Raw genomic sequence first — 19,608 nt, 5'->3', positions numbered from 1 at the left:
CCTTTATTAGTCACTGTTTACTGCATTTGTAAAATGTGACACGTTTACCGTCAAAATATTATATTCTCCATTAAAATTGGTCATTTAAAACAGTGCCTTCAAACAGCTGTTGGAAGCTACGACACACTTCAGACACGGAAACGGACACGCCGCATTTTAGACTTGACAACAGACAGGATTTTATAGCGATGCCGAGCCATGCTGACACTATTTACAACAATAGAAACATCTTAAATTATGTATTTAATGTCGAGTTTGCAAGAAGGTGCCAATGATTAATAATGTGTCTCAGTTGTTTCACATAGTTCCATACGTTTCTACACTTTCAACAACTCTTAAAATCACGCAGTTTGTTAAGGGAGTCTGGGGATATTGCGGTTTAGTTCAACGGAGTGATCAGATCTCAAATGCATCCTCAGTGTGTCTGAGGAGTGTTCAGACCTTCAGTCTTTCCACTGATGTAAACCTATAAGCTAACATGTTACGTAAGAACTTATATTTTTAGAGCAACTCACTGCTGCAGCCCTCGATGCGTCCTGACTTGTGCCTTTAAAAAAAAAAAAAAAGCTTCCTCGTATATTTTTTTCCCCCCTCTTGATCTTGAAACCTTGTTCCACACTCCTCAAGTTCTCCTAATGGCAAAGGTGTAACCAGGTTGTTAGTATTCCAGGCACACAAAGAGCCACACAGGCACTTTTCACTAATGCTTTGTACACAGTCACCAGACATCTGTCCAGGGGTGCTTAGCGAGGACTGTTTCAGCCCCGCAAACTAAAAGGCTCGACAAAACACACAAGCTGTGTGCGTTTCTCTGTGGATTGTGAGTTTTGATACTTGAAAACACCTACATCTGCTTTATAATCAGAGAAGACAATGAACATGGGACCTTTTTAAGGGCCACTCCACTGCTTTTACACGTTAAGTCTTGTCATTAGGAGTTCTGCTCAGCCTGTAAAAGCAGTTAATAATATAATGTAATATAAATATATTATGTCGTCTGTGGCTTCTGCAAAGGAGCTTTGGGCTTGAGCCTGAGTTACTCACTGGCATGTGGAGTTAAAGCAGCAGCCTGAGAGCAATTGTAAAGGGAGGCTTTGGTCTTGTTGTGATAATAGTTGTGTATTTTAGTGATTTTAATATGCACCAAATGACTGGCGAGCGACCGCTTCGGTGTCAGATACAGTATATCATATTCAGTGCCGGTCACATTTACACACAGGCCCCCAATAGGGCCTCCAGCCTGAACTGAGAGAAACTGAATATTTTATGGTATTTACCCAAGATATGTGCACTCGTTTCATTTTCAGGTCAGCTAGAGAGTCTTTCCCGCAGTTTTGCCGTCATTCACAGTCGTGTTTTCTCTAACACCTTTCTCCTCTCCGGTGCAGACAGATACGGAGCGGAGCACAGACGGGCACATTACTCGAGTTGATGACAGGATGTGTTGTGATCTGTTGCACCTGTTTTATTTTTTGGAAAGTAAAACATCGTAGCAGAGGGTTATGAATTGCACATTTACTTTGAGAAGAAGGATCGGTTGTCTGAATCAGAGCAGCAATTTTTTTATTCCACTCACATGCCATTTGCAGCACATTGCAGACAGACTCCTTCCATTTTTTTACCTTTCAGAATAAGAGTCCCGGATAAACCACTCGACACCGTGTAAATGCTTATAAGAGGGAGCTAAAGTCCACTTAAAATAGTTTACAACGTGTCATTTTTATTAGGTATCAACTACTTTTAAACCCACCTGCACATCATGGACTTGTACAGGAGTGAACTCCATGTCTGGTCATGTGACCTTTAGGCTTTATTCATGAGAGTTGATTTGCTAACCACACAGTAACTATCACAATCTAAAATGATGGTCCTTTTTGTCTCGTTCCTATCTAAATATAAACCTGTCTGTCACCTTCCTATTATATTATATTATATTATATTATATTATATTATATTATATTATATTATATTATATTATATTAGATCCAGCGTTCTAATAATGCTCATGATCAAGTTATTTCTTCATGAGCTCATTATGACCTCAGAGAACAGTGAGGTGCTAAATAACCTGCTGCAAGTCACAGGAATTAGATTTTCCTTATGTGGGTCCTGATAATGCAGGATGACAGCTACCAAAACCCTCCAGTCGGACTTCATGATGACTGCTCTTGATTTTTTTGTAATATGTCAGTGTGAATATGACGTTTTTCTTGGTCTGAACCAAATAAACTGAACTAAAGATATGTAAAGTAGAGACTGCAGGTTTCTCTCCTGCATCAGTTTTGCTATTTTAAGAAAAATCTGTTTCTCCCATGTCCCTATATTTTATGGAGGTGTCCTGCTAAATCAAATGGAGTACATTTTTAAGAAATCTGAATGTGTCTCTTCCTGATACACAGGCCTTGATTATTTAGTGTGTAAAACCTCCATAAACTGGCTGTATATGCTTCACATGTTTACGTTTTAGATGTGCTGACCTAACCTGTGCAGCAACTCATCCTGACTACCTTCAGTTAAAAGCGTGCCGGCATGTCGAGTGGGTAACTCGTTTATGTAATCTGTCTGTTAGTGGCTCCCTCCTGTTCATTAGGCACTTCCTCTCTACGAGGCAGCTCAGCTTCACAGAGAGATGGTTTCCCGTTAAATTATCCTCCGACGACTTTTTAACTGCCACGCATAAATGGAGGAGAGCACTCCCATCTTGTTTTGGCATGTTTTCTCGATGACGTTCGGTCCTATTCTTTGGAGGAATTCTGAATTACAATATGATGCATTGTATTGATTTTCCATTAATGACCACCAGGCCGGTTCCTCTGCGTTTAGGAGTTGGGCTGTGCTGATTGTTCATCATCTTTAATGCCCTCTATAGAGCGATGTCGTGAGTTGGCACACTTTTTCAGAAGTTTTTCACTCACTTAAAATTCACAGAGCGCCGCCGCTGCTCGCTGGAGGAGAGAGACTCCATCGGGACAGTTGTCACACACACCCCCGCCCGTCCTCCACCACGTGTCTCAGTTCAGCCGCTTTAATGGCTGACAGGGTGTGTCTTCACGCAGACAACTCACTACTTTGTTTTACCATTGGGTCAAAACCGGCCAATTGGAGTGCAGCAGCGTGAGTTGGGCCTCCTCATAACACAGACCTCCATAATGGCTCCATTCAGGCGACCAGGGAGTTGTTCAGTGTCACTGTAATAACAGTGCACATGGAGGTAGACTGCAGACCCTCCAGGCTTAGAAGTGCCACTGTGTCATTGCGTAACTCCAGTCTCCACCTTTAAATTCCACCTTAAAACACAATTTACATGTTTTTCATCCTGATAATCAACACCCAGATCAGTTTTTTGAGGGAAAGAGAAGTGAAGTTGTGCTAAAGAGGCCACAGACCGATAAAGAAAGCAACAAATGGAGCTCCTCTGTTTCGTTTAAGTAGTCTTGTGACCTACGTACACCGCCATCAGTGAGGGCCGTTGCTATGAGCGGGTGTATGGTCTGCGGTAGTGTTCAGACGGTGTGTCACAGGGATGCCAATTCATGGTTTCCCTTGACAACCGTCGATTGCAACGAGATGATCGATGCAATTCACTTCATGTGTCGTTGGTTTTAATGTTGTGGCTGAAGTGTATGTATGTAGGTATACACAGTATGCAGTAAACGTATTAGTAGACGGGTAAATAATGACCTCAGGTTCAGATGTCAAAGCTTTGAGTATCTGCAGGGGATTCTCACTGAAGCTTTGAAGCCCCAGAAAAGGTTTTGGGACTAATTATCATTATTACTGAAGCTGCTATAATCAATATTTTTATATTAATAGCAGATTAAATGACTGTGTGTAATATGAAAAGGGGCAGTCAACGTTATAAACCCACAGATCTTTTTCTTAACGCTGTAGTTCAGCTCAAGTCTAAAAATAACATTTAAGCGTCTTTTAGCTCATTGTTTCGGTTTTCCAGCCCACAACTTTGCTGTTTTGAATCACTTTCACCACTCTCATGCCACTGCCAGCTGTTTTTGACCCTAGAAGTAGCACAGATGCTACTGCCCAGGACCAAATTGTAGACCGTAGGCACAGTTAGCAACTAGCTGGTTGGAATAAAGGAGCATTTAGCTGCTAAAGAGCCAGATCTGTCCCTCAGGAGTGGGTGTGGAATAATAAAGAGCTAAAAGGAGATAATATTGGACTTGACTGTTTGCTAACACGTTAGCCATAGCAACTGAAAAGGTGATAATATGTCAGTGTTGTGTTTACAGCCCGTTTCCACCGTGGCCAAAGAAAACAGTGTTTGTAGGTGTGAAGGTGCCCCGCGGAGCTTTCTTCATAACAAACTCTCTGTTTAGCGTTCAGTGTTACTCAATAAGACTCATTGTGTGTGTCCTTGAAGTCTTAACAAATGTGATGAATGCATTTCCTTCCTCATAAAACATTCGCAGGGCTGAAATGTGGATGATGTTACTGTGTGGATACAAACAGGCAGCCACACATTAAAAAAAACTTGTAGTGGCCAAAAAACTCCTCAAGGAAACTTTAACAGCTGGGACACGAATCCTTTGGTGGAAAATAAACATTGTTAAAAAACAAAGTTTCACCTGCGTCAGGGAGGTCGTCTGGTTCCTCGCAGCTATTTGTCAAACGGGAAAAAAGTCCTGCTGTCCTTGGAAATAATGATTTTTCACAACCAAAGTTAAAAAAATGTCTTACATCTCACTTCTACATGAGATGATCAAAGCAAACGATCAGCCCTTATTGACAGCTTTGTGTTAATTTGTTCTTTTCAGTAAAAAATAATTTGTGCATGTGTGTGTAGCCATGCCTGCCAAGCTGTTGTGTTATTAGTGAGATTTACAAGGCTGGCGATCAGAGGCTGGTTGGCTGGTGCATCTGTGTCAGGAGACTGATAAAGCCAATCTGTTTGTGCACTGTCCCTCTGCCAAAAAGATGTCCAAGATGCTGCGCCGGAGAGACGCTTAATGAAGGCTCCATCACAAAACATGATGATTCAAAACATCTTCAAAAAAACAACATGTACTATTCAGTCACAATAAGATCATTAGGACAGGTGATCGATATTGATTACTCTAATTTTTCATCACATTTTTGCTCAGTATAGTCCAGACGCAGCTCGGTGACTAATATGAACACTTGTTGAAATATATCGAGGCGCAGCATACATGGTTAATTTAGGTGTGAACACAGATGGCTTTCATGTGCCTCTTGGAAGAAGCCTGTGGCAATCTGGAACCAAAATGCTGAACCAATTTCCACCAATTTAAGGATATTTAATCTTCATTCTTCTGTCCTTTATTCTTTTTAAGGAAGCTCCAAAGGGAAACGCCAGAAAAAGATTGTCAACCGGACCCAAAACTACCTGAACCTGTACGCTGCAGATGGCCTTCGCACACTGTGCATTGCAAAAAAGGTAACGGGGATCCATCAATGTCTTAAGAAGTGCTGGACAAGTGCCCTCTCTCTCAATAAACGGCTTTAGAAGTTGGAGATGATGTGTCTCAGTGGCAGTTGGCTGTGTTTCTAGCCCGGCGCAGATGATCACATGGACCGGCCGCTCTAAAGTGACATTCTTCGTGACTCAGCTGCAATCTGTGCCACTTTCTCAGGCTGTTAATTTATGCTCTCGCAAGCCGGGCTCATTATATCCCTGCTTGTGCAAAAGCCTGTCACCAAAGCGATGTGATAAAAACACCTTCTCAAGGTCTCACATTCTCCTGTGGATCCTCCTCTGCCATGTAGCCGAAAGGAGCCGCTCCACTCTTACATTTCCTCTAATGCTTTAAAGGGGCGCTGTGTAGTTTTGGAGAAGAAATTCAAACACAGAATTTTAATATTTACAACATTAATGAGGGCATAATACAAACTCAGAAATGAGTAAACAAGCTGTTCTCAGAGGAAAATAAGGTCCCAGAACACTGTTTGAAGCTAGAAAGGTGGCAGGGTCCGCCACATATAAACAAATTAAAACAGTATGAAACTGTGTCGTCGTTTAAGGTCAGCCTGTTTATTCTGTCATGAAAACAAAGAGAGTTTGTTTGGACATTAACAGTCAATGAAAGTTTTTCTCTTTCTGTGTGTGTGTGTCAGATTCTGAGCAAGGAGCAGTACGCCTGCTGGCTGCAGCGCCACCTGGAGGCTGAGACGGCCATCCAGGGCAGAGAGGAGCTGCTGTTCGAGTCGGCCCTGCGACTGGAGACAAACCTCCAGCTTCTGGGTAACTGTTTATTTCATTTATTTATTTATTTTACAGCCTTTCTCTGTGGAGTTTGCAAACTAACTGCTCCTAATACTTGTGAAGGGTTAAATGCAGAGAACGATTTCACCGTACATCGTATGAGACGATAAAGTTGATAAGATGTTGTGTGGATAAAGGAGTGTGTGTCACCGTCATGATCCTTCACCCGTAGGAGCGACAGGCATCGAGGACCGGCTGCAGGATGGTGTGCCTGAAACCATCGCTTCCCTGCGGAAGGCCGGCCTGCAGATATGGGTGCTGACGGGCGACAAACAGGAGACGGCTGTCAATATCGCGTACGCCTGCAAGCTGCTGGACCCTGAGGAGGAGATCCTGACACTGAACGCTGATTCTCAGGTGAGCGGTGGAAGCCAGTGTTTCAAAAAGAAATTTAAAGAGAGCATGTTTTTAGCCATGCTAGCGCCTTTGCTCTTGTGCAGTTTTTTTCCAGTCCTGCCCTGCATGTGTTAGATGTTTCCCTGCTCCAACACATCTGATTCAAATGAAGTGGTCATTATCAGGCTTCAGCTGATCATTTGAATCAGGTGGGCTGGAGCAGAGAAACATCAGGTCCCAGGACCAGGATTGAAAAACACTGTTCTGATGATGGTAATAAGCTACCAGATGGATTGCCATTAAATCTGGAACAGTTTCGGTGATCCTATCCTTTCCTCTAGCATCCAGTACTTCTGGTTTATGTGTTAAGTGCTATTTGACAAATGTTGGAATGCTAACAAGCTAAACTATGTTGGTAATGATATATGGTAATCGGGCTGGTGACAATATATAGTCCCATATCATATAAATATATATATGGTAAATAAAAAGATGGCTTATACAAACTGTATAATGTATAAATTACTAAAGTAATAGTTAAACATTTTAGAAAATCCACCAGAACAGCTGTTTCCAGTCCAGTCCAGACATTAAGGTGGTATCAAATGTCAAACTATTCCTTTAACATGTTTTCCTCCTCCTCGTTGAAAACACCACCTTTGTGAAGGTTATCTGAGGACGAACGCTGTGTTTGAAGCATCTGTTTGCCAGATGTGAAGCAGCTCAGACGATGTGATATTAAACAACTTAGCGATCTGATCCTGAACTCCAGCCCACTCTGTGCCTGTCTCTGAACCAGGAGGCATGCGCGTTGTTGCTGGAGGAGAGTCTGCACTACATCCAGGCCAAATTCCTCTGCAGCTCTACAGAACAAGCCACGAAGGCCTTCCACGGTAGCTTCGCCCCCTTCGAGATCTATTCGTCCTCATCTCCGTCCTCCCACTCGTCCTCCCACGCCACCGCTCCCTTCACGGTGCACCGGCTGGGCCTGGTAATTGACGGGAGGACTCTGGCCTACGCCCTGGATAAGAGTTTGGAGGATAAGTTTCTGGCCGTCGCTCGTAGCTGCCGCTCGGTGCTCTGCTGCCGCTCCACGCCGCTGCAGAAGAGCATGGTGGTCAAACTGGTGCGGAACAAGCTGAAGGTCATGACTCTAGCTATAGGTAAGTACAAGTTCATAATCCACTGTGACACACATTTGTATTCATACACCCCCTTTTTTATTTGAACTCTTGACCCGGATGCTTTGGATGAGCTTTGACTGCCGGTGGTGATCACTGTTTTAAAGAGTAACGTTTTCACTGCGACGCTTCATGTCTTTTTGGTGTCAGACACATCAGAAATGAGGTTCACAGGAGTTTTTTAAAAGTCATTCGTGTTAATTTTTTCTAAACTAAAAGCTGTAGACAACCATTTAGGCTATCATCCAGTAGCGTCCAGACAGATTCAAACACGCCTGAGCCCCAGGACACAGCTGCCAACCTGGGAAAAATGTAATTAATTCAGAATTTTACAAAACCTCTACACCACTACATCTTCTTGGTTTACATTTAGTATTGGCTACAAATCACATTGCCTCTGTGTGCTTTACAATCTGTACAGTGTCTGACACCTGCTGTCCTTACACAAAAAAAATAAAAACCTCGAGGCCCACACACACTGAAAGCAATAGCTGACGCGCCTTTCATGCTCACATGGCGCTCTGCAGGCGTCAGATTTGAAATGCCAGCACCACAGAATCTGCAGTATTTGGGGACAAGGATCCCCCAACACATACACAAACACGTGCAACATGTCAAACCCAAAACAAAAAGTCCGCCTCTGTCTTTACATCGTGCTGACAGTCTCCTACGGGACGGGGAGAAGTGTTCACAATAGCTACATTGGTGAATTTGCTGATGAGAGATAGAGCGCAGCACCTCAGCTGTGATATCTCTCCCTCTCTATCTCGCTCTCTCCTTACGTTTTTTGTTTTTTTTCTCCTTGTAGCTTTCTCTAAAAGGCAACGGCGGATGCAGAAAAGCGGTCCTATTTTGACTTTAATGCTTGTTCTGTAAACAGTTGTGCTTCAAAAGATGAAAGTCAGACGCTGTCAGTGCGTTTGGCCCCTTCAAAAAGAGCCACAAAGGAGGGATCCCTCTCCAGAACAGACCAAAATGAACGAGTTTACAGATTATAACGTCAAAATGACTGTTAAATCACTGTTAAAGGGTAACCTCGTTAAACTCCACCAATTCCCCACATTAAAGTGCGTTTATAGGTCTATAGGATTACTGGTGCTTATATGTAAAAAGTAGTATAAAGCTTTTTTGTGGCTGCATGTAATCTGATAAACTGCCTCCAGTGATGTCACTCAGCGTCTACATTGCATTGTGGGTAATGTAGGCTCTAGGTCTTGAAGAGCAGTCCACTGATGGACAGTTTAAAAACCAAATGATTAAACTCGATACAGCAGAACCAGAGATATCGCCTCTTCTATCCCACACATTCTTCTTCTTTTTCAAAACCTGGTGCATACATTACCCACAATGCAACATGACATCACTTGAGGCAGTTTACCAGATAACATGCAGCTTCCTCTGGAGCCACAAAAGGCTTCATACTTCTTTTCTCACAAGACCTGTAAACACAGTTTCATGTGTAAAATTGGTGGAGTTACCCTTTAAATAACCCTCCACCAGCTTTTATTCATATAGAGGCAAACTTAAACGAACTCTTCCAGCATCATGAAGATCTTTTCCTGTTCACTAATGAGTGTATCTTCCTCCATCGTGTCCGTATTATCCTGAACACCGATGGTTTAAACTGTAACACAGACGTGGTGAAGCTCCAGGGTCGTCTTCTGCTTCGGCGTCGATATGAGTCGACTTTGAAGTTCAGAAAGAAGTGCACACTCATCATACGCACCTTCAGCACCCTCGCTGTGACCACTGAGTCAAAACAATGTTATTTTTAAGGCACCTTAGTAATTAAACACTTTGGCTTAATGAAGCTGTAGCGTAACGGAGGTGACATGAAGGATGTCAGCGTGACTTATGACTTCTGTCTTTTCCCTGTTTATCATTTATTTGTTCCTGCTGCTCTCTGGAGGATCACACTTCTGCCAACCAAGCAGTTTTTCCGTCATTGCTATGTTCGCAGTAATGTGGAGGAAACACTCTTTTATTTCACATCTCTGTGGGGACACCAGATGATAATAAGATTAGAGTGGTGATAGATATTAGAGCTTCACTATTACAACAACCTGATCTGCTGACATACAGCTAACAAGAGTGGAGCCTCCACCTTCTGTAGTCTATATGTAAATTATATTGTACCTCACACACACTGTTGTTTATTATCTTTCTACTGCAGCAACTGAAATTATTTAGTGTGTGCAATGACTGTGAATATAATATAGACTGGATGTACAATCTATTGTTGTTAATGCACATCAATAGTGATTAAATAAATATAAAAAACAAAAATCATGCATGTAATTCATGGTACAGTTCAAACAGGTTAAAAAATTGTTCGTCTCTCACCTTCAACCACCATTAATCTTTTCTTTTTCAAAGTAAGGTCCCCTGGTGGAAACTGGAGGGGGAGGGAATTTCATTTCAAAATGGCCCTTGACCTTTCATGACATGTACCTTCAGCCTCTTAGCTAGCTGCTACCAAATTTAGCAAGTAAGCTACTGTTAGCTTGAACAACAATTGTGTCAAACTAACTGTTACTAACTGTAAATCAGCAGGTTGTTGTAAATAAACCAGGCACAACCACAGTAACTAACATTTTCTATGATTTAGCTGAAAAACCCTGTGCATGCTACATAGCTAACCGGCTAGCTAGCTGGACTGCCTTGTGAGCTCGTGAACATTAAAAGTGAGGAGACAGTTAGCTGCTCCAGCTAACATTAGCTGTTTAAATCTGTTCTTCACATTCTGTTGATAATTTGCGATTTATTTATTTTTAACTAAAATTCTTACGTATTGCACCTTTAATTTAATAATAATATTGCACAAATTAGTACAGGAAGCTCATTTCAACTACTACTGTGTCACCCTTAGAGCTTTAAAGCTTAGTATTTTCACTGGATAAGAATAAGTGTGTATGTCGTACTGTAGCTCTTTAGAAATGTAATATCATGCTGGAACATTATTAGCCAGCTAACACAAACTGGAAACCTCTGTTTGAGCACTCATCACCACCTACCTCTCACATTCAGCCGACGCTGCAGCTCCAGTCGTGTTTACTATTTTGACAACAAAACCCTCTCTGCCCACCAACACTTCATCTCCCACTCCACCACCTGCGGTGACAAAAAACAACCATCCACAGCTCTCAAAGTGGAGGGAAAAACAAGAAGGCTGCTCGTCAGCAGGAGAAGAAGCAGCAAATAATAAATGCTTAGATATAAGTTGTTTTCTCTCCAGGCTCAAGTGTTCAGTTTCCTGTTCTGACTGTTTCCTCTCTCTGCATTACTCTCAGGTGATGGGGCCAATGATGTCAGCATGATCCAGGTAGCGGACGTTGGCGTGGGCATCTCTGGACAGGAGGGCATGCAGGTGAGGACAAACATGGGCGTGGCCAAACAGGAAGGGGAGGGACGAATGAAGAGAGATGGATGAGACTGTAGGGCGACATGAAAAAAAAAAACTCTCTTTGTTTTCATGACTGAATTAAAAAACTGACCTTAAAGGACAACACAGCTTCATACTGTTTTACTTTGTTTATATGTGGCGAACCCTGCCACCTTTCTCGCTTCAAACAGTGTTCTGGTCAGTGTTTCCTCTGCGAACAGCTTGTTTGTTCAGTCATGGAGTTTGTGTTATTACCTCAATTATTACCTCAATTATAACCTCAATTCTGACTTTGAATTGCTTCTTTAAAACTACACAGTGCTCCTTTAAGTACATGTCATATCAGAAACCTGTGTGTTACCTAGAAAGGAAGCTGCGTTTCTGCAGTGAAGCAGGAGACTTTACGGGTGCTTTAGTCTGGACTCCATCAGCACCGGCTTCTCTCCCTCGCTCTAAGGTCATAACCAATGCCACAGCTGAGGCAGCGGGCAATAGCATGTAAAAAAATGAAATAAATAAAAGGCTAAGTTGACCCTCCTCCTCCTCCCTCTGCTCATTTCACTAAAGCACCCTGTTCCAGAAAGGTGATCTTGCACAGCAATGATGGAGATTCCCAATTAAGTTCCAGTGGAGGCTTCGGAGGCGCGCTGCTGTGTAGCACATCTGTTAAAGTCTCAGTATCCTGTCCTTAAACGGGCCGCGAGATTAATCATCGTTAATCAACTTCGCTCTTAATGAGACAGCGGTCACTCCTCGGGATACCGAAGCACGCACACACTTCCAGCACACGCTGCATTATGATTAACACGCCTTTCTTCTATCAGGGGCGCACTCCCCGTGTAGTCGTTACCGGGCCGTTATTAGAGCGCAGCAGAAACCTTAATTGCTGCACAACGAGGCATCCGCTGTTGTTTTTCTTGTTGACAAATACTGTTGACAGGTGAGATGTGTCATAAAGGGTTAGAAGTGCCATTTAAATTGTAAGTTATAAACCCGGCTGGACTCCAGGGACGGTTTTGTGTTAAGATGTTGATGGATGAGACTGACAGATTCCCGCCATTGTAAAGATAAATCCCAAAAGGTTGAAAACCTCGTTTAAGGGTTATTGCTTTGGAAAGACTCATTAAGGAAGACGCAGGCGAGTGAAGCAGAGCCAGCCATTTCCTGCAGTCATTTCCTGATAACGTGTGATGGTGTAGAGGAGAGAGACTGAATGTCGGGTCCTTTCTGGTGTTTTACAGGCGGTGATGGCGAGTGACTTTGCTCTCCCACGTTTCCGGTATCTCCAGAAGCTCCTGCTGGTCCACGGACACTGGTGCTACTCCCGACTGGCCAACATGATTCTCTATTTCTTCTACAAGAATGCTGTAAGACGCTCTCACCTCTGTATAAACCCTTCTTACATTTGTGCAGACACCAGATCAGTCAACAAATATGGAAGTGATGTGTTCTCACCTTTCTGTCCTGCCTCCTCCTGTGAACTCATCCTGGTTATCTTTCTTTCCCACAGATGTTTGTGGCGCTCATCTTCTGGTATCAGTTCTACTGTGGATTCTCAGGTTCAGCCATGATTGACCAGTGGTATCTTATCTTCTTCAACCTGATGTTCTCCGCCTTCCCACAACTCATCACTGGCACGCTGGACAAGGACGTGTCAGCAGAGACTCTCCAGCAACTACCTCAGCTCTATGTGAACGGCCAGAACTCCGAGGTCCGGTCTCCTTGTTCATTTGTCCCTCTTCTTTTAATGTACACCGTTTTGTGAAAGCAAGAAGTAAAGCTCTGACCTCGATTCTGGATAAAAGATTTAAATCACAAATCAGAGAGAAGGGTGAACGGTTCTACTACTATGTGAATATGCAAAGCTTTTCAGGAAGCCAGCTAGGCTAGCTGACAGGCTAACCTCGCTAGTTAAAAACGCTTCTGTGATCATCCAAATGGTCTTTAAAAGATAGAAACACTATATACCAAAAAAAAGGTAAACTATTAATAATATATACAAAGCAAACTGTTGATTTATAGCTGAATACCTGCAAAACTAATGGCTGCCCATCAGCCACAGCAATGCTTTGATGCCTTGAGTTTCATGCTAATGAGCATATATTAGCATGCTAACACATCAGATAAGATGGTGAACATGGTAAACGTTAACATCAGCTTGTTAGCATTGTCATATCGAGCATGTCAACATGATAATGTTAGCGTTTAGCTTAAAGCACCACTGTGTGTAGCGGCCTCACACATCTGCTAGCACGGCTGTAGACTGTCTTTCTTGGATGGATAAGTATTCATGTATACACATTAATATCTTCCCTGATAAATGAAATGCATCTGTATCATTAAGCGTGTTGAGTGTATGTTGTCAGTCATTAGTGATGAGAGTCTGCTCGGTCGTATCGACGAGCCTCATGACTGTAAATCTGTGTTTCTATCTTGCAGGAATATAAGCCATATATGTTCTGGATGAACATGATCGATGCCTTCTACCAAAGTCTGGTCTGCTTCTTCATTCCTTACTTCGTGAGTCTGCTTTTAATTTCCATCAGCTCGTCCTCGCTCAGTAATTCCTTGTTGTTGCTCTTACTCATAATTTCCGCTCTTTTAACTCCGTCTCCTCCCGTCCTCCTTCTTCTCCTCCTTCTTCTTCTTCTCCCCCCCAGGCCTACGCTGACTCTGACGTGGATCTGTTTACATGGGGAACTCCCATCACTACTCTCGCTTTATTCACCATTCTGGTGCACTTGGGCATTGAGACCAAAACCTGGGTAAGCAACCTAAGATCTCTTTTTCTCAGTGCTGCTTTTCCTCTCTCAGATCAGCATCTTGGCTTTGTGGAAAGCTCTGGTGTAAAAGCTGACAGGCACATGGCTATTTAACTCCAGCTGATTAGATTGAACCAGAAAGCTCTGCAGCATCAGAGCCCATACAGTATATCAGCTTGACAGCACTTCTGCCTCCTTCCCGCTGCAAACTGGCTCCACCACAGCACAGCACAGCACCACTTCACACTGCAACCGAGCGCCAAAATACCTGTTTATCTTCCTCCCACGTTCCCTCCCTGTCTCGGTTTTCATTCTCAGGTATCTACGTGTGGTTCTCGTAAACGGCCCAGCAGTCTTTGGTCATGAGCCATTTTAAATTTATGACCCTGCATTGAATCAGAGTCTTTTCCATTATGCTGAGGCTGTAAATTTAGCCTGACAAGTACATGAAAAATGTCCTTTTCACTAACTCCCCTCCTGGACGTGATGGCCCCTTCGTGCAGAGAAGTATTCACAGCGAGCAGCGTCGAACCGAAGGTAAACATTTTCCAAACGCTCAGCTGGCAGGTACTTCATTCTCCGGCTGCTCGGGAACATAATGCATGCATGATTGGTGAAAGTCAATTAAAGGTATTTGAGGTGACAGCAGGCTCTTTCTCTTCGCTCCGTACTGTAGCTGTGAGGCAGTAATTAATTATGCGCTTCTGCGTGTGCTTGTTGCGCCTGTGTGTCAGGAGGGACAATAGCCCAGCGAGGCATTGTGGGGAATTCAGTCCGTCAGATGTCTATCAGCCAGTCAGCTCATGAAGCCTCCGGGTGACAGGAGGGAAGTGTAACACTAGCTGCCTCAAGAGCACAACAACACACATCCCAATGTTAAATATGTTTTATCCCAGCTTGTTTATTCAGTTATGGACCAAATATATATTTCTGAGTTTGTATTATTACCTCATTAATGTTGTAAATATAAAAAATCTTCATACAGTGCACGTACAACCTTTGACTTGCAGCGTGGCAGACACGAGAAAAATAATTTCTCCTGAAGACTCAGATGGTTTTCCAGTGATTTTAATAGTCTTAGCTTGATATCAGCCAAACGTAACAAAGCTAACGACACAACTTTGACTATGTGGTTATAAATGATGAGGTCGAAGATTAAGTCAGACAGAAATTGATAATTAATAATCCTCATGAGTTACCGTATATTGGGTGGTCTAACCGTCAGTTACTAATCTTATCGCCTTGTTAAAGTTGCCATGGTATGAAGTTATTCAGGTCCAGTTAATGCACAACTTATTGTGGGTCTGTGGACTGTTAAAGTGTTGATATTAGTTGTTACAGGTAGCAGGAGCCCAGATTATTGAACTCTTTCCTCATCTGATACTATTGTTGTAAGACGACAGTAGTAGTACATATTTAAGAACTAATTTTCTTCAACTTACTGATGTTTTTCACCAGAAAAGACAAAAAAATACTATAATACTTGTCCTTGTCCCGTCCCCTGCAGACCTGGATGAACTGGCTGTCTATCGCCTTCAGTATAGCTTTATTCTTCACGGTGGCTCTGTGTTACAACGCCTCCTGTCCCACCTGCTACTCCCCCTCTAACCCCTACTGGACCATGCAGAGGCTCCTGCAGGACCCCCTCTTCTACCTGCTCTGTGTCATCACGCCTCTGGTGGCGCTGCTGCCCAGGTACACCGAGCTTCGATTTGTTTTTTTCACTGAATACACAAGCCATTCCTCAAATATTTACGACCTCGTGCCATGAATTATATCTGTACCAGATGCCTTTCATGTTTATCCCGAGAGCCTGGCATTCATTGCTGGAGTCGTGCTGGAGTGTGTCCTGATGGTCTGGCTCTGTTTTACTTTCCAGATATTTCTACAGGGCGTGTCAAGGCACGCTGTTTCCCAGCCCAGTCCAAGTTGGAAGACAGTTGGATAAACTCCCTGCAGAAACCCGCAGGAACATCCTCAGCCTCAGCAGGGTCAAGGTGGGGTCACCGCTCAGCCCCAAGCCTCCCTTCCTGTCCCTCACTAAGCCCTCCCCTGAAGGTTGCAATAAAAAAGACCAGAGGAGCTTCCCCAGCTCCAAGACATCACAGGGGCCCATTTTACAAACAGTCGACCAGAGCGGGAGGAGCCCGCTGGGGTCCACAGACACTGAGAGGGGCCTGTCAGATCTCTACACTTTACTTCCTACAGAAATAGACACTCTTCCTTACACCAAAGACGCCCCTCCGCTCTCGGGGGGGCCTCATCCTCCTTCCAGCAAAGACTCAGACTGTCTTGATAAGACTTTAGAGGCAGCAGATCTGAGTCTGTCCAGCTGGATCACTTCCACGCCGCTGCTCTCACAGACAGACAGCGTGCAGCTCAAACTGCCCCCCGACGGAGACTCCCAGTGCGTCACGTACACGAGGAGCTCCGAGGAAAGACTCAAGTCCGACCACAGCGTTCATCCAGCGCAGAGGACGGAGCAGGCGGCGGATCAGCCGCTGCACACGACCTTGTGATGTCTGACAGTCTTAAGTTTGTCACTCAAACTTTTTCCAATTTGCACGATAGTTTTTTTAAAAGTCTAATTTTATTGTATTTTTCGAGGAGATTCTTTTATAAAAGATACAAATAGGTACTTTATATTTTGGATGTTTTAAAGATATTTTGAGGTTTGGGAGATGGAAGAACTGGAATATCTTCCGTTCGGTTTTTTTTTTGTAATCCTGGGAAGTTTTTATATCGCAAAGATGCATCTCAGTACTTGATCAGGTTTTAATGGGAGAAGGAAGAGCAGAGTCGAGACATTCCACTGCTGGCGTATCAGGGAGCTCGTTTTGGTACTCTGTTCATTCTTTCAGCTGCGCCTGTAAACGCATTAAGACCTGGATCAGACGCCACTGTGGCCTTGAATCCGTGTTGATATTCCTGAGAAGAGATGTTTTAAGGCCCAACGGAAACATGTTTCAGTGTCTTTTAAATTAGCAAACAGCGGCATTGGCTCAGTGCACGTTTCAGTCTCGTTGCTGGATTTGCAAACTTTTTTGTTGCTTAATGTTAAAGACTGAAAAGCGTGTTTATAGCTGTTCAATACATTCCACTGAATAATGGGCTGTTTACCTTAAATGTCATTATTACGCATTATCACCAAAGAAATGTTCGTTTCAAACTTTATACAGCAAGAATCTACCAGAAGTGATGCTCTGTGTGTGTGTGTGTGTGTGTGTGTGTGTGTGTGTGTGTGTGTGTGTGTGTGTGTGTGTGTGTGTGTGTGTGTGTGTGTGTGTGTGTGTGTGTGTGTCCACTGACTCATTGGATCTGTTTTCACAGTGCCAGCCAGTTTCACATTGAAGTTGTAGTTTGATATTTTGGGGAAATATTTGAATTTGCTTTCTAACGAAGAGTCACATCAGAAGATTAAAGGGGCATTATGTAAGAATTTAATTGGATAACATTTTAAAAAATAACTGAAACAGTCCTGATGCAAACATATCTACTGACGTTAGCATGCTAACCAGCAAGCCCCTACCTGTCCCGGTCTTTTGAATATAAAAAATTAAGAGACAGTTAGCGTAGCTTAGCATAAAGACTGGGGGTGACGGGGAAATGGCTGTGTCCATATGTGAAAAAAGAAAACGCCTTCCAGCACCTCTAAAGCCCATTAATTGATATGTTGTAGCTCGTTTTTTTGAAGTCGTACATACATTTTTTTTTTTTGCGTCAACGTAAAGTTGCCAAACTACAGGAAGTCACTACAGAAATCACCAAATGTTTCATTTTTATACCTCAGTTTTTATTTAGATTAAAAATGGAGTTCTCTCAAGTTAATGAGCTTTACGAGTGCAAGTAGGCAGATGTTAATATGTTTGGACAGAGCCAGGCTAGCTGCTCCTCATCTTTGTGCCAAGCTAAGCTAACCATTGTCACACAAACATGACAGTGTCAGTCAATGAAGGTGGAGCTAGCAGGCATTTTTATGGATTAATCAAACAAGATATAACATGCAAGTAGATTTAAACTTGCTGGTAGGTGGATTTTTTTTAGTTTATTACATATTTTCATTCTTAATGCTAAGCTAACTGCTAATCGTCTCCTAGCTCTAGCTTCATATTTAGCATATATGTGTGGTCTCAATCTTCTCGCCTAACTCTCATTAAGAAAGCACATGAGCATATTTCCCAAAATGCCAAACTGTTTCGTGAAGCACTGTTCAGTAGGTTGACAACAAGCTACCGTCACGTTTCATAAACAAGTTTACTTGAAGGTAATTTTTAACAGTTTATTTCATGAGCTAAGTTTATCTCAACCACGTTAAATTAGTTTTGCTGGTGCTCAGCTGTAAACCAAAAGCTCAGTGGTGAAAGGAGCTTCTTTCCCAAATGTCAAAGATTTAAAATTTGCACTTTTGAAAGCATTATTTCAGAATGGCCATTAAGTGTCGTTGTCGTCGTTGTTGCTGGTGGCATGTGCAGTGCTCAGACACAGTATGAAAAGGATGGAAAGTTTTATTTCCTTTTAGAGGACCCATCATGCACAAACTAACTAAAGTATGAACAGTTGGAACGATGCTACAGTTGCTACTGTTCAGTTGTTGAGCATTTAAAGCAGCAGCACCTTTAATATTAATTATGATTGTTGTATCTCTTGTGTCATTGCAGTACATTTTTGTAAAGTGTATCATTTACCAAAGATCATTTATATTTCTGTATTTTCTAAGCAATAGTAACGTGCCTTAACACTGGATGAGAAATTACAAATCTACGAGTTTGCTTACGATGCTGAATCTGTATTTGTTTAAAGATGACGCTGCATCTTTGTTCAATGAGGAGCATTTTTTTGTGTTGGTGTAGAAGAATATTTATGAGGCTACATGCTATGTGGTTTGCACACAGTTTTTTTTTGTTTTGTTTGTTTTCCTGGCATGTCGTTCACGTTCTGACTCCGCAGTCTGTCCACTTTGTTTTATAGGTTCTGTCTGTTCTGTGCTTTTTGGCATCGCGCTCTCTTGTGCCAGAACGAAGCTCGAGCGTGTTCACTGCTGAATTCCAACACTCTCACAAATTCCTCACAGGAACGTTCCCTCTCTCACCGCTCACGGCCTTCACCATATCCGAGCTCGACTTTTTTTTTTTGTTGGTTTGTCATTTGTATTTTGATTACAAGGTCGGCCTTCTGTAAAGTTTCATGTTTTTATGTTGTGTGTGAAGGACTCACAGGGGGGAAATGACCTGCTGTTGAATCACTGAGTTCAGTATCATTCAAGGTATTAATGCAGTTCTCTGCTCAAGAAATGGGTTGTAGCAAGCTGGAAACACTGAAGAGCTGCAGCCCAGCAGCAGCAAACACCATCACCAACTTAGAAGAAACTATATTTTAAGGGTTTGTTTTCTTTTTTCAGATATATTTAAGCTCTTTGTACCAGTTCTCTGTCCTACAAGTAACTGGAAGTAATTTGCACCGTGGCTACTTGTGAACAAAATACAAATGATGATAATAAAGTAATTATTCTTTGCTACCTGTTTGTTCAGAAAGATGTACCCTTTGCTCAATAAAATGTCTCAAGTCCTCAATTTCCTTTTTTTATTGTCTTTGCATGCAAGTGCTGCACCGCAGAGCTCTCAGGTCGGGGCGTGGAAGTAAACAAACCTGTTCGGAGCTCACCTCGGTACACAGCTGGAAGCTCCGCCTGTCTTGTGTTATTGCAGT

General features: G+C 42.8%; 1 protein-coding gene across 1 annotated transcript in view; it reads left to right on the top strand.

The window, feature by feature from the left end:
- Window positions 1-19,472, top strand: part of atp10a (ATPase phospholipid transporting 10A) — a 34,085-nt gene extending 14,613 nt beyond the window's left edge. Inside the window, exons 11-21 of the mRNA XM_084355183.1 lie at window positions 5,313-5,416; window positions 6,094-6,220; window positions 6,414-6,598; window positions 7,377-7,740; window positions 11,049-11,125; window positions 12,382-12,507; window positions 12,651-12,851; window positions 13,580-13,660; window positions 13,801-13,905; window positions 15,410-15,597; window positions 15,782-19,472. Coding sequence (XP_084211309.1) covers window positions 5,313-5,416; window positions 6,094-6,220; window positions 6,414-6,598; window positions 7,377-7,740; window positions 11,049-11,125; window positions 12,382-12,507; window positions 12,651-12,851; window positions 13,580-13,660; window positions 13,801-13,905; window positions 15,410-15,597; window positions 15,782-16,421 — 2,198 coding nt within the window. The 3' untranslated portion in view covers window positions 16,422-19,472. The remainder of the gene's footprint in view (window positions 1-5,312; window positions 5,417-6,093; window positions 6,221-6,413; window positions 6,599-7,376; window positions 7,741-11,048; window positions 11,126-12,381; window positions 12,508-12,650; window positions 12,852-13,579; window positions 13,661-13,800; window positions 13,906-15,409; window positions 15,598-15,781) is intronic.
- The last annotated feature ends 136 nt before the right edge of the window (window positions 19,473-19,608 follow it).

This window comes from Pagrus pagrus (genome assembly GCF_965226575.1).
Source record: "Pagrus pagrus genome assembly, chromosome: 6".
Classification (NCBI taxonomy): Eukaryota; Metazoa; Chordata; class Actinopteri; order Spariformes; family Sparidae; genus Pagrus; species Pagrus pagrus.
Note: the sequence above shows the minus strand (reverse complement) of the source record. Positions and strands in the feature narration are given on the sequence as shown.